Raw genomic sequence first — 15,837 nt, 5'->3', positions numbered from 1 at the left:
AAGTTTTTTTAAAAATAAAAATTTGACTAAACAAATGCTTATTTTTAGCCTTGAATCAATTAGCATTTGAAAAATATGATTAAAATAATAAAATTGAATAATAATACAAATTAAAAATAATATAAATATATATAAATTATTATAATTACTTTGCTTAATTATTATAATTTTCAAAAATTACATTACAAGAACAATCTTTTTGTACATGAACTAGAAAAATTGGTAAACATATTTTATAAATGACTTATTATTTTTTCTATTTTTTAAAAATTTAATAGAATCTTTATTTTAAATATATCTTACTTTTTATGATCAATTTATTTTTATTTTAATTAAAATTATATATAAAATAGATGGTTTTTTGGAAGTAGTTGTCAAAATAACTAAAAATTATAAAATCTGATCTTTCACAAATAGCTAAAACCTAGCAATAGACAAAAATTAAATATGTTTATTCCACATGCAAAAATAATGAAACAATATTAATAGCACCTTAGATAAAATTTTTTAATTGAACTAAAAATAAAAATCACATCTTAACCGAGTTCAAAATAATTATATATTGAGCTTAGTTTAAAATTTTTTAATTGAGCTTGTCCAATTTGATTAAACTAGAATACACCCCACATATACCAAGTGGAAAAGAGGCACGTGAAACCCACCAAACAATTCTTGCCGCTTGTAGCTAGTAGTGTTGTGGAGTATTTCATTTATTGTGACAGTTAAATCATTGATTGACAACTATTAATTTGTCACATTTTTATTGTTATATTATTAATTAATAATTATAAATAGACCCGGTGAATTATGTGAAAATATTATAATCCATATCCTATTGTTTGGATTAACAGTTTTTATCCTTTTTTATCAGGTCTAATAACACTTGAACCATTTTGATTTGAAATTAAGTACAATATTTTATTAATGGGTACGCTAATTTGTCAAGAACCAAGATTTTAATAACATGACAGGGATCCAAAAAATTAAATGCTGAGGAAACCTGCCTGCTTTCGATTTTTTTTCACTGAGAACCAAAATGAGAGAGAGAGAGAGAGAGAGAGAGATAACTATAATTAAAAAAATTAAGAAGTATTGCATACACTGAATTTATAAAGAAAGGTGAAATATTTGAAGATGCATTAAGATAGACAAAGGCCAAAGGAGTACTACTCGATCTGGAACGTTATTCATAGGCAGCGCACACATTAAGTAGATTATGTAAACAGGAGACACGACTCGATGAAATCACATCTCCCTCACCATACACTAACATAATACAAGCATGCAAAGGCGGTACATGGAGTTCTTAAACTCTTTTAAGTTGATTGTTAAAAAAAAAAAGCAGCTAGCTAGCTAAATACTGATGGATGGATGGATGGATGGATATGGAAGGAAAGTATTAAGTGAATTGTGGTGAAGATTAACAATGTTTAGTGCAGAAGCAGCGGCGACGGAAGCCACGGCAATTGCCACCGTGAAAGCCCTCCGTATGGCACACGGAGGCGCAGTTGGTATCGCTTAAGCACGTCCCCTTGAACTTGTGGCTCTGCGACTCGCACGTCCTTCCCTCCGCCACCTCCGTCCCCATCTCTGCACCCATATTATGATATATATCACACATCATGCTTGCATATATATACATATATATATATATATATATATATATCTTTGTGTGTGTGTGTGTGTGTGTGTGGGTGGGTGATTGATTACTTAAATATATATATATATATATATCTTTGTGCGTGTGTGTGGGTGGGTGATTGATTACTTAAATGGACTGATCCATACACGCAATGACTTGTTTTGTCTGTTAGCATGCAGTTTATGGGTAAATTTTTCATGCGCGAGCATACATATGTGGATTTTTTCAAATGGATTTGAAAGAGGATGAGCTTATAATTAAGCTGTTCTACTGATAAACATACATAAAATGAGTTTATTTAGATCGGATAGCTAGCTAGCTGTGTATGTTGTAGAGAGAGAGAGAGAGAGAGAGAGAGAGAGAGAGAGAGAGAACCAGTAGCCATGAGAAGCAACAGGACGAGGAAAATAGTCGAAAAGAGCTTCATTGAGCGCTCCATCTTTTCTGTGTGAGAGAGAGAGAGAGAGAGCAGTGGAAACACAGAGAGAGTTGGAGGACAAATTAAGCTTGCAAAGGTGGGTTCCTTATATAAGGGTTTCACGCAAAGATTCTAAACCAAAATGCATCATATATATATATATATATATATATATATATATTATTATATACATGATGCATTTTGGTATACATTATTGATCCACAACCTAATAACTTAAACTTTTAAATAAAAATAGTAATCTAACATGGTATCAGACCTCTGGTATTATTTGTCATCTGTTAATCTCTCCACGTGCTATCGGACTGCACGTGCGGGGGAGTGTTAAAATTTGATATACATTATTGGTCTACATCCTAATAGTTTAAGTTTTTAGGTAAAAATGGTAATCTAACATATATATATATATATATATATATTAATAAATTTAATATATATTTGAACAAAAGGTATTAATCATTTTAAAAAACAAAAAAAATTTAAAAATTTCTTTAATACAGGATTTAAGAATTTATCCTAAAGCTTTTGAAATTTGTCAACAAAATATAATTCTCTTTTTATATTTTGTAAAAATATAAATCTTATAAAAAAAATTTAGATTTAGAAAAGATATTTGATTTTTTTTAAAATTTTAAGGTACCTGAGTGATGAGACATGAAAACCTCTCTCTCTCTCTCTCTCTGAGTGAGCAGGATGTGTCATAAGTCACATGGAGTCTGCGCTGCGCTGGTACGTTGCTGGTGCCCTCTCTTTCCCTGCTTATTTTTTATATACATTATTAAATTCATTATTGATGAGCCTATAATATATATATATATATATATATATATATATATATTTGTAGTATTGATTTTGTATTTTGAATTTTCAGGGCCACACGTAATCGGAAGCATTGAATTTTGGATCTTAGCATTCACTGGAAACTTCTTGCTCCTGCTGAGTCGTCCAAGGCAACAGCAGCCTCCCATTATAAGTAGAGTGAGGGCCACCCCTTACCCCCACACCTCTGAATTGTCTTCTTCTTTCTGGCCCTGTGCATCTTCTCTGTCGCTCCCATCAATTCACTGTTGTCCTTTTGTGATAAATAATTTTTTTTTTTTTTTTTAATTTATAGCAAAGAAAATGACAGCATATATGGCCTCCATTAAGCTTCGTAAAAAGGGCAAAAAAATCTCCTTAAATTTTAAAATTTTAAAAAATTAATCTCATGTAGATACTTTATTTTATCCGGGCTTTATATAATAAAATTTGAATAAATTTTATTTTTATTTTATGAAAAAACACAAGAAAAAAAAAATTAAGTTTCTTTTTTTCAACATTGAAAAAAAAAAACAGAAAAAGGAAAAAATATTGAAATAAAATGAAAGAGAGTCGGATTCTCTAATTTTTCATGCTTGCACATGCAAATACATACAAAAAAGTGTTAGGAAAATTAAAAGTAAAAGTTAATTAGTATTTTAAATATGATTGAGCAATTTAAATTAGTTAATCAATTTGATTAACCAATTGATTTTAGGTTTGATTGTTCAATTTAAAATTGATTAGTCAATTAAATTTAATCCAATTACTTCCCTTAGACTTATAAATAAGAGGCTTTCTGAGAGTGAGAAAGATACACAGACAATTGAGAATGTGAGATAGAAAACTAAGAGTTTGAGAGAGTCATAAAAAAATAATTTTTATTAAAAAAGTAAGAGTGAATTGCTGAAAGATTATGTGGCTAAGATTGAAAATTGAAGAGTTCAAATTGTAGCAGGAGCTTGGGACTTCATCTTAATGTCACCCTATTATAATTTTTTTAAAAATATATATATATATATATATATAAATAAATAGGAAAAAATGTCACGAGGAAGGTGACGTTAGTAAATTAAAAAAAATAAAAGTACAGTAAAACCACGTGTCTCCACTACTAGCGGACATGTGACCCACTTATCCCAATTGAGTCAGACTTGGCTCAAACCGGTTCAACGAGTCTAATTTTTGAATCGTCGGTTCAATTTAATCTTTAAAAAATTTAATTTTAATTCATTTTCAATTTTAAAAAATGGAAAAAAAATCAAGAAAAATCAGAAAAAGTTAGATTAAAAATAGTTAAAAATCAAGAAAAAATATTTAAGTTATTTTGACTCGAATAAAAAAACGAATAAAATAAAATAACCAAAAATGAAGAAAAGATCTTTACAATTTTTTTAAAAAATAGAAAAATGTTGAAAAATTTTCAAAAAATACTAAAAATTTTTGGAAAAATATGAAAATATTTTAAAGATTTTTTTTATTTATCAAATTTGATGATTTTATCATTTGTATATACTTTATTTTTTTTTTGTATATGTGTGTCTCAATGATTTAACAAAGAGTAAAGAGGTATTTCAGACCTCACTTATATTAGTTATGAGGGAGGATTAATCTAATAAGATTTCCTCATTTAGAGGTTTTATTAGATATTCCTAAATCACATTGTAAATTTTATTTTCTATTTAAAATTTTATAAATTATTTATTTACTTATTCTAAAGGAGTTAATTAAATATCATTAGATTCAATTTAGGGATAATTCACGATTAATTAGGTACCGTTCGTAGAACGGGTGTCTAAATGATGCTAGTACCTTTCTCTCGCATAACTGAACTCTCGATCCCAATTTTGGTTAATGCAGACTGAGATTACTAGTTCTTTGACTTAAGATTAGTCTAAAAAACTAATAAAAAAAGTAGTAATTAGGTGATCTAACCGCACTAGTTAAGAAAATAGTAGGTTAGTTGCGATTCCATCAAAATTTTAATATTATAGCACGTTTGGAAGTCCCATGCTCTCCATTGACTGTAGCTGGCGACGGTTTTTCCTAAGCTTAGTGAAACCATCGACGGTTTGGGGTCCTACCAAACCAATTTCCTTTTTTTCTTTTCTTTTCCCTTATTTCTCTCTTCTTTTATTTATTTTCTTTTTTTTTCCAGGTTCGAGGTCCTACATGGGAGACCAACAGGATCACAGTGGGCTCATGTGCACTATAAGATCACTACTCAGGTGAGTTGGTAAGACTTCCAGTTTGAAAGAGGGTGATAGGATGTTGTGGAGTGATGTATATGTTGTGTGTGAATAACATGTTATTGGCTAGAAAGACTTTGACTGAAGCTAATCAATTGGTAACTCTTTTGAAAGGTTTTGACATGAATGTGTTGGGTACGACCAAAATAGGTTTTGGTTTGCTGATAAGCATGGACAAAACTGTAAGGAGATTGATATTATCTCAGGATGGTTTTGTGGACAAGGCTACAGAGAAATTGGTGTTATCTTAGGGTGGCTTTATGGATGGAACCGTAGGGAGACTTCATTTGCTGTCTTAAGGGGGTTTTGTGGAGAATCAATATGGAATGTTTACCGCTCGATACCTAAGGACGGGTTGTGATGTCCGGGATATGTCAAATGTCCTCCATGAATGTGCAATTGGGTGTTTCAATAGGCAACAGAGTGGACCGTCAATTATTAGTTTTGTTAAAGACTATACAGGGGGCTTTGGTGATAGAAGGCTTGCAGTAGTGTTTGTGTCTACTGTTGTGGGAAAGTCTTATTTGAAGCCTTGGGGGAAGTCTTCGGGTATTGCATCTACATGGTAGAAGTTGAAACTGTCATCGGTAAGTTCAAGTGGCGTTGCTTGGACTTGGTACATGTCTCCAAGTGCTAGACAGAGACGGTCCCAACCGAGCGTTCTAAGTTCAAGGTGGAGCAGTCAGATATGTTTTTCGAGTTCTCTTAAGGGGCGTATAATCGCCAAGGTGAAGATTGTTGGAATTGGTGTATTCCCAAGAGAGGGGTGAATTAGCTATTTAAAATTTTCTTCCTAGGTCAACTAACCAGCAGTAGTATAACACACAACCTAGGGATTGTCCAAATATTTCCCAATATCACAAATAATCTATTGAGCAGATATTTAAATAGATAAAGCAAACTCAATATATAAATCAATCAGAATAATAAATAATAACATACATGTGCAATAAATAAAGTGCAAGAATTAAAGAGTATGCATAAGATATATTATCGGGGTTCAGCCAATACTGTTTATGTCTTCGCCTCAAGCTCATAAGTAAGAGGATTTCACTAGTTGCTCGGTTAACGAGTGGAGCGATATCGTTTACAACACCTTACAGGCTTGTGCACATAGTTCTCCTAACCGAGTATGGACCAATCTGGTGCTCTCCTATCTGGGTCTAAGCAAATTCAAGACTTTTCACATGGCTAGTCTCTTTCTTCCGACCACACGTTGGGAATACAACAGATAATCAAATATTTGGTACAACATTAGCTTCTACAACAAGCAGATGTGTACAACAATTAACGCACAATGCACTCACGTATGATATGAAATGAAACTCAATGTGAGTATGTGTCTTTCTCAAAATAATTTTCTAATCTTTGAATAAAAGATATATCTATTATGAGTGCTCAAAGATTTGAACCCACAGAAATTTTCTCCGAAAAGATTTTCAATCAAAGTGAAGGTGAATCAAGTGTTTTTCTTTCAAATAATTTATACCCAAATAAATATCTATGATCTTTGATGAACAAATAGAATATGAAAATATAAGTTTTTCAAAGATCTTAAACCCTTAGAAATTTTCCCAAAAATGATATTGAAAAGGAAGGTTCAAGGGAAACAAGGGTTTGAAGTTCAAAAGGATTTTAGCAATTAAGCACAAATCAACTTTGGAAATTTTTGCAATATATGTGCAAAGATCCACAAGCAAAAGAATAATATTCCTCAAAAGAATTTTATCGATAAAGCAGTGAGGAGAAATAACTAACAATAAGAATGAATAATAAAATGTATGCCCAAAACAAATGCTCTCCAAAAGAAAATTTTCAAACAAAAAAGGTAGGAGAGTGTTAAAAATGAGAATCAAAAATAATTTGGGAGGATTTTTCTTCCTAATCTCTTATTTTAAATTTGAGTAATGAGGGGGTGTATATAGACATAGGCCAAAATATAATCGTTGGGGGACAAATTAGGGATTTTAAAAATGTTTAATTGAGTTTTTACCGTAATTACCGCGGATAAAACAAGTTAACCCGAGAGGTTCGGTCGCCCGTGAACAGTTAGTTCAAATATGGTTCGGTTGCCTGAGCCTCAGTCAACTTGTTGACTTCTTACTAGTTTGGTCGACCGAGACATTCATAACCTTCAAAGTTTGATCACCCGAAGCTCTTTCAAAATGGATTTAGGTCCAGATTTTGATTAAAAGTTTCCCTTATTCATATAGGTATGACATTTTGATTCAAGAGATTTTTCATGAAATGTTTGGGAACCTAAGGTCAGACTATGGCCTAAACTTTTTAATTAAGCCCAAAAATCTGGAATCGGTCGACCTTCGGATGACCAAAGTCTTTTCTATGGTCTTTTGATTTCCCTACAGTCCATCTACAGTTATCATTGAACTTTCATTCACATCATGCATGTCATGCATTATTACAGACTAAAATATAAAACTAAATGCTATTACAACATAGAACAAATATCTTCTTCTTCTTCTTTTGCTCCTCTAATTCATCATGGAATACGTCGAATGATATAGTCTTTATGTTCCTCTTGACTTTTATCTCTTCCTTATGTGTACGCTAAAATATTAAGTCTACTCAAGCACTGAATACACACATAAGTAACTTGTGGTTTGCTATTATCAAAACCACGGATCGAACTCAAAAAGTCAACAGTTGTTTATGGTGTGGCTCTTATACTTCGTGGGGGTTTATAAACAAAAGGGGGGAAAAATATATGTTGGTGCAGAGTAGTAGAAGACTCGTCGACGAGAGGATAGACTTGTTGACGAGTGGGCTTTTTTGACTCATCGATGAATCCCCTATTCTTATTGACGATTGCACCTAGGCTGTGAGAAGTTATTTTAATTTTGAATTTGAACGTTGTGACAATTGGAAATTTGGAGGGAAACCTTCGAGGGCTTGTTATATATGCTCCTTCTGGGCATATTTTGACAAAAAAAGAAAAAAAGAAAAAAGTGAGTAAGAGAAGGGTGAGAGAAGGAGAGAAGATCATTGAGTGTGTATTTTTGATTTTTATAGTGAAATCTCTTGCCAATTACTCCCGTGTATGTAGGTTTTGTCGAACTACATAACTCCTGGTGTTGCTGCCTTTATTATTACTCCTTTTATATTGCTATGGTTATGGAATAATTATGTATTTCACCGTTTTAGATTGTTGCATATGGTATTGTTTGATCCTTTACAATGTTTCTTCAGTTGCGCACTGTTGGAACAAGCGTTATTTTCACAACATACTAAAATTACTAGGCAATTTTATGATTTATCAATCTTTTTTATTTGTTATATATTTTAAAAAATTAAAATAGTAATAAAATTATTTATTATGCTTATGTCAGTTGATTAATCTAAATCGATCAACCGACAAACTGTTTAATTCGTTTATTTAGTTTTCAAGACATTACAGCGCCCAATTTTTTAATTTAATTTATTCAATTCGATATCATTTTATTTATATTTTTATATATTTTTAAAAATTATAAAAAAATAAAATTATCTTATCATACTTATTTCAATTAATTGATCCAAAGCGGTTGGCCAGACTGATAAATCATTCAATTCGAGAATAAGTTAAGTTTTCAATTCATTTATTATTTAGTTTTCAAAACATCGCATTGGCCAAATTTTTTAATTAAATTTGTCTAAGCTAATATTATTTTAAAACATTGTTTTGTGAAGAATAAAAATCTATTTTTTTACATATACTTAATTCTCATGAAGCTTTTTCATAGTTTTTAAAAACACAGTGAATAGAATATTATATTTTAAAAATTGCTAAATTTTACCCTCAAAAAAATTATGTTGAAATAACTTATTAATTATGAGTAGTTCAAAAAAAAAAAAACCTTTGGCTTTCTTAATTAAATTGCAGTGTGAAAAGGCAAACGATGGAGAGCATCAAATCTAGCTTTTGAATTTTGAGGCAGCGGTGGTGGGATTCGCAAAGCTGTAAAGCAAGTTGCATGCAAAGAAGCAACCTTTGCCTTTACAGGCGACATATCATATACGCATGTCAAATCATCATTCATTTACGTGGCTAACCGGTGCGTTTTGCTTTCCGGTGGGATGAAGAAGATAAAGCAAAAGAGAGACCAGTGGCAGTGGGCAGTGAGGCTTCCCTCTCCACCCTCTCGCGCATTGCCGACAGTGGGACACGCATATATATTTCCCTAAGAAAAATCCAAAACCCATCCATTCTCCTTTTGCTTTCAGTCGGCTCATTCAATTCATTGCACACCCTTTCCTCCCCCCCTCGAAATAAAAAAAACACGTTTGATGTGGAATTTATTAGGGTTCCTCAGGATATGTTTAGCTGAGTACTAAATATTTTATTAAAAAAGTAATTCATAGAATAGTGTCGGTTGCCATATTAGAAAAATCCTACTTGAGGAAGGTGAATTAAGCATTGTGTAAACCGTCTAAAAATATTAAGTAGCCATCTAAGTGAGACCGCCAAGGCGGTGATGGTCATCTAGTCATCCCTAGATGCCAACGCCGTAACATCGTTTGGGCATGCAGTAATCAACTAAGTGGTCGCGTAGATGATAAGGGCCATGCGGTCACAAGGCGACGATGCAAACGAAGCAAATGAATTACTGCCGAAGGACGAAAAGGGGAAGTGCCCGGGTGAGTTTCTCAGTGCTCGACCATCCGAGGAAATCATAAGTAGACACTCAGGAAATGGAGGTAGCCTAGTCATCAAGTGACACATTTAGGATTGCCTAATCATCCCGCAACAAGGAAGCATAAATGTCGACTACAATAAAAATTTTGCCAACTATAATAATTATAATTAGATGTTTAACATTTGAAAACAATCTTAATTCGTAATTAGTTTTTAATGTTTACAAATGGACCAAATTTATGACTAGAATTTATGACTTGAACTTATGATTTATAACCTTAAAATTGAGTCCATAATAAGTAATAAGTAATCCTAAACAGCGGAAAAGGTACTTATAATAAGTACCTTCCTTTTTTTTTTTTTTTCTTTCTCTTCCTTCTACGATTTCTATGATTTTCATTATTCCTGTCTTTGGATCTCTGGCGGGACTCAACATAAAAAGTTTAATCACAACCTATTCCCCATAAATTTAGTTCAATCTCATCATCACTATCTCTTAAAACAAAATTTTCATGATCCTCACTTTAAGCCGAAGTTGTCTCGGTTAATAGAAAGCTAAAACAATCAATAGGCTAAATGACCATAAAAAAAAAAATTTATCTTGTGTAAATCTTAAGGTTATGTTTGGTTTGCGGAATATTTATTTTCAAAAATAAGTTTTAGTAGATTAGTTACAATTAGTAATATAAAAAATTTTATTATTACTATAAAGTAAATAATAATGTGAAACATTATATGAGTCCATAATAAGGAATATACAAGAAATAACGATTCCTAAATTCTATTACTGGAATTTCTATTCATTTCTTATTACATATCAAATGAAATAATTAGGAATATATAAAGAATAATTGTTTTCTTGATTCTTAAAGTTTAAACTATATTTCATTTTATTCTAATGAATAACTATTCCTTTGTGTCAAACAATAAGTCTATTTTTTTTTTTCGATACATCGGGTTTCCTGAACTTACACGTCAGACTAATCCCATGCCTACTCTAGCCATGCCCACAGCCAACACGTTGAAGGTAAATCCAGATGTGCGGTGCAAGCAACAGGGTTCGAACCCCAGATCCAATGTTGTAAGCGGCCTTCTGGGACAAGTCCTTACCACTTGACCATGTGCCCCGGGGTGGAATATTTCTCTTAATTTTATTTTCTTTGCCGATTTTTCTCCTGAAGCCAACAAATTACCCTCTCCCCTACGCTCAAAGAGAAAAAGCAAAAATGTTGCGCCAAAGTGGTTATATATAATTTCCAATTGAAGAAAATACCAACTCACCTATGCTTACTTATTATTATTATTATTATTATTATTATTATTATTATTTCTTTCTAAGAGTGTTTGAAATTATGTGTAGAAGTACTTTAAATAAAAAAATATTAAATATAATAAGTGCTGCTAATAAGTATTAAACCGAAAAATGTTAAAAGTTATAATTAATGGTGTTTGGTTGTAATTAAAATAAGTGGTATTTGAACGCTACTTATATTATAGGATATTATATTATGATTTTAAAATATAGTTTAAATTAAAAAATTAATATTTTTATTAATAATTATTTTAGTATGTTAAATTAATATCTAAATATTTTCCATTAAATAATATGATATAAGATTTTTTAATTAATAATAATATTGTTAAATTAATGTATAATTATAACATATTTTATCATAAAAATAATATTTCTAATTAAACTAAAATTTTTAATTTACTTAATTTAAATTTAAATTCATATTATAACTTCTATAAACACCTACAGATATATTTTAAGTTTTTTTAACAACAACTTATTCAAATATTGTCTTGTTTAAATTTAAATAAGTACTTGTTTTAAAATTATTTTTTAACTATTCTTTTAGGAAAATACTTTTTCTCAATATATATATATATATATATATATATATATTTTAAAAATCCTTATCTAAAAAGGTACTTATAATAAGTAATCTCTTCAAATTCTTGTTTTGATTGCTTTTGGAGTGTGTGCATTCACTAATGTATCCTCTACTTAATCTATGCTACTTGTTAGACTATAAGATCACTCATCTAACTCTCCTATCACACATATGATGTTAGTGTTTGTTCCATGCATGTTCTTTATATTTCCTTCTGATCATGTACTCTAGGGATGCTGAAGTGTAATAACGGTTAGGATGTATGGAAGAATGTAATAATAATTAGAAGGTAATAACAATTAGAATGTAAATATAATAATGATTAGAATGCAAAAAAGAATTTGATCAAAATTGTATGAAATTACATTTTTTGAAAAGTTAGACACGCAGATGGTCGTCTAACTTGCAGGTGCAGATAGGGGTGGTAAAACAGGCGGATGGGCCGGGTCTGAGTGAGTCGCGGGGTCATAAACGGGTATTTGTTAAATGGGTCACACACATGCCAACCCTAACTCGCCCGTTTAATAAATGGGCGGATCATGAGTTACCCATTTAAAAAATATAATTTAATTATTTTAAAATTTTAAATCCGAAATAAGAATAAAACATATCATCTCTCGGTTGACCTGATGGGTTGAGGAAGAAGAAGAAGAAGAAGAACCAAGGGTTTTGTAATAACCCCAAAAAGGGTTATACAAGTGATTCCAAAAATAATTAATTAATCGGATTTAAAAAAAAAAAGAAAAAGAAAAAAAATTAAAATTTATTTATATTAATAAAATATATTATTATTAATATTAATTAAATATATTATTATTATTATTATTACTCTCCTGAAGCTTCTAGCTTCAAGAAGTTTGTTTTTTTTTTTTTTTTGTTTTTCTTCTTTCTTCTTCTTCTTTTCTCCTTCTGTCCTGCGCGCAGACAGACTCTCTCTCTCCTCCCATTCTCTCTCCTTCTCTCCTCGATTTTGTGACGAATTTTCGCCCGATTGAAAATCGAAAGATTCCACTGGACTCCATTCTCCGCTGCCGTCATTTCTACCCGAGCGGATCGATGGTAGGAGCGGCGTAGACGTATCTCCTGGGGTAAGCTAATTTCCTTTTTTTCTTTAATTTCTTACAAATTATAAGCACGATTGACGAACGGACACCACCACGAGAATGTAGAGAAGATTCTCTACAAGTCTAGCAGGATGGAATTCTCGTGGGGTCGTCGTGGGCAAAACTTCAAATTTGTGGTACAGGGATTATTAAGAGGCTTATTTTTAATTAATTAGGATTAATTTAGAAATGTTAAAATGTAGAGCATCTGGAGTTGAAGTAGATTTTTCAGAATTAAGGACCCGGGTGATTGTCGCAGGTGTAATTTTGGGACTCGCAGGAAAAATTTCGAAATTTAAGTGAGGGTGTCAAATATTGGTTTAAATATTAATTTGGCGTATATGGAGCCTAGAAAAGGTTAGATGGGTATTATTTTGGGGAAATGAATTAATTAATTTGAAGAAAATGCAAATTTCAGGATTTGAGTTTCAAGCACCAAGGGCGTGCGATTTGGAGTTCTAACGAGACTTTCAGTAAGTCTGGTAAGGGGAATTATGTGTGTTGGAAATGATTAAACTTGAGAAATGATATTAAAGCTTATAAAAGCTTGTGTTGTATATCTCTATAAATATGAGAATGTGAATATCAGTGTATTTTCTCTGATGAAATGTTGTTTTGAAAAAAAGTAAAGCATGTTATAACTGAACTCATATGGCCACACACTGTAAATAATTTATTCCTTCTTACTGAAATGTGTCTCACCCAAATTGTCTAAATTTTTCAGGGGATAGGGATAGGTCAATCGATAGAGCTCTGTGATCATAGGGAGCTAGGACCCTGACACTCAGGGTGAGTTTCTGGACTAGGGGAGGTGTAATTCCCCTAGAGTTGAGTTGTTTTTGAGTCTGTTATGGTGATGTATATAGATGTATATTGATACTCTTGGTATTGTATTCTGACTGATATGTATATACTGTCTTCCGCTATTAGGTTGTATAATGAAATGACTTTTTAACCCGGTACCCAATGCGAGCCGGGTTGTATGAATGGTAGTAGGATTGTTGACGTGGCCGATTTGTGGATGTTGTTTATGAAGAATGAATATTTATTTATTATTGTTGGAAAAAAAATTGTACGAAAATCGGGGCGTCACAATTTGGTATCAAAGCCTAGGTTGCTAGGTTTTATAGACTTTAGTAAACAGCGGAATACAATACTAGAGTATAGGAGTGTATTTTGAGGGAAATAGGAGATGGGTAGATTGAAATATGAGTTAGTGGTTGTTTGAGGATGAGGTGAGAATTTAGGATTCTATCTTGCGGCCTAGAGACAGGAGTACTGGGGTTGTTTTTATGTTTTTCCTGGGGTGACGATTTTAGGAAAATCATGGATACTATCATTGGGTCTTGTTTCTGAGTGGTAGGGCTAAATCCTAAATGGGGATTAAGGATGTGGATAGAAGAGTAATTTATGAGTTATAGCGGTGTATAGGTTATGTGATAGTAATTGTATGCTGAGATTAGTTGCTCCCTTTGCAAGATGGATCCGGGGAACAGTAATACGAATGCGAGAGGTGATCGAGTAGGACCTTCCAATATGGGTGGTGCAGACCCTGACGTAGTGTTGCATAGCGTTACTCAGCAGGTGATGGCTGAGATGGCCAAGAACTTCGGAGAATGAAGCTGCACGATTGATCAGTTCACGTGCATGCGACCCCCATCTTTTGCTAGAGGAGCTACCCACTAGTAGTAGAGAACTGGGTTTAGGACATAGAGGATATACTAACAGTCCTCTCATGTACATACGAGCAGAGGGTGTTATTTGCTACAATTAAATTGACCGGGGAAGCAAAGCGCTGGTGGAGGTTAGCGAGATTACTTGGGGAGCAGAGGCCTGACCCTGTAGCAATAACGTGGAGTCGCTTTAGGGAGATTTTCTTTGAGTGGTACTTTCCTGCTACTGTTAGGAGTGCAAAGGCGTCAAAGTTTCTGTATCTAACACAGGGGTCTATGACGGTGCAACAGTACGCACTGATATTCGTTGAGCTATCCCGATTCGCCCCGTATATGGTGCCAGGTGAGAAGAGGAAGGTGAGGAAGTTTGAAGAAAGCCTGAGGCAGAATCTGTATAAGCAGGTGGTAGGTTTCCGTGTTCAGACCTTCTCAGAGATAGTGGACAGGGTTGCAGTGATTGAGAGTAGCATACAGAGAGGCACAGCAGCTTAGAGCTAAAGGAAGAGGCCCGTGCCTTCTGATTTTTAGGTAGGGTCCAATCACGGGCCGTGGAGGAGATATGATAGCGAAGGGGGACAACAACAGGGAGGGGGAGAGTGAGCAGTGCAGGGTAGACAGATGCTCCCTCCTTGTCCCAGATGTTTAAGGAGGCACCCAGGAGAGTGCCGAGCGAGGGAGGTTTTATGCTATCAGTGCCATCTTCTTAGGCATTTTGCGAGGAATTGTTAGGCACCACTAGTGGTAGCGGCTGCTCCTCGACCATATAAAGGAGGCTATCAGGCTCCTCAAGGGGGACAATAGAAGAATACTGCTCCAGCGCGAGTTTATGCACTGACGTCGGGAGATGCTGAGGCGGTTGGAAATGTGGTGACAAGTACGGTTTCAATATTGTCATTTAAAGCTATTGTCTTATTTGATTCTGGGGCGACTCATTCTTTTATCGCCCAAGATTATGTTAAGTTGTGTGGGTTTGAGCCTCAGCAGTTAGATATTAGTTTGTCTGTTGCTATGCCGACTAGGGCTATAGGGATATGTAGAAAGGTACTCAGAAACTATCTGGTGGGTATTCAGTGGAGGTCTTTGTCAGCTAATATGGCAGTTGTAGACATGCATGGGTTTGAGGTAATCTTGGGTATGGATTGGCTAGATGCCCACTATGCTAGCATTGATTGCCATCAGAGAGAGGTAATATTCAAACCTCCAGAGGGATAGGAGTACAGATTTGTGGGATCACGTGTGCGCACCCCACCTTAGTTATTATCTGCTATTCAGGCGCATAAATTGCTATCAGAAGGCTGTCAGGGATATTTAGCATGTGTGAAGGTAGTATCAGAAGGGGAACTAAGGGTGGAGGATATCCCGGTGGTGAGGGATTATCCTGAATATTCATCGAGGATTTGTCGGG

General features: G+C 33.3%; 1 protein-coding gene across 1 annotated transcript; it reads right to left on the bottom strand.

Moving 5' to 3' along the window:
- Positions 1-1,106: 1,106 nt before the first annotated feature.
- Positions 1,107-2,192, bottom strand: LOC131150158 (defensin-like protein). The gene is made up of 2 exons (XM_058100742.1): positions 2,018-2,192; positions 1,107-1,590 (listed from the first exon to the last, which is right to left on the bottom strand). The coding sequence occupies exons 1-2, from the start codon at positions 2,079-2,081 to the stop codon at positions 1,421-1,423; spliced, it is 234 nt and encodes a 77-aa protein (XP_057956725.1). The 5' UTR covers positions 2,082-2,192; the 3' UTR covers positions 1,107-1,420.
- Positions 2,193-15,837: the final 13,645 nt, after the last annotated feature.

The sequence above is a fragment of the Malania oleifera genome, chromosome 3 (assembly GCF_029873635.1).
Source record: "Malania oleifera isolate guangnan ecotype guangnan chromosome 3, ASM2987363v1, whole genome shotgun sequence".
Taxonomy (NCBI): Eukaryota; Viridiplantae; Streptophyta; class Magnoliopsida; order Santalales; family Ximeniaceae; genus Malania; species Malania oleifera.
Note: the sequence above shows the minus strand (reverse complement) of the source record. Positions and strands in the feature narration are given on the sequence as shown.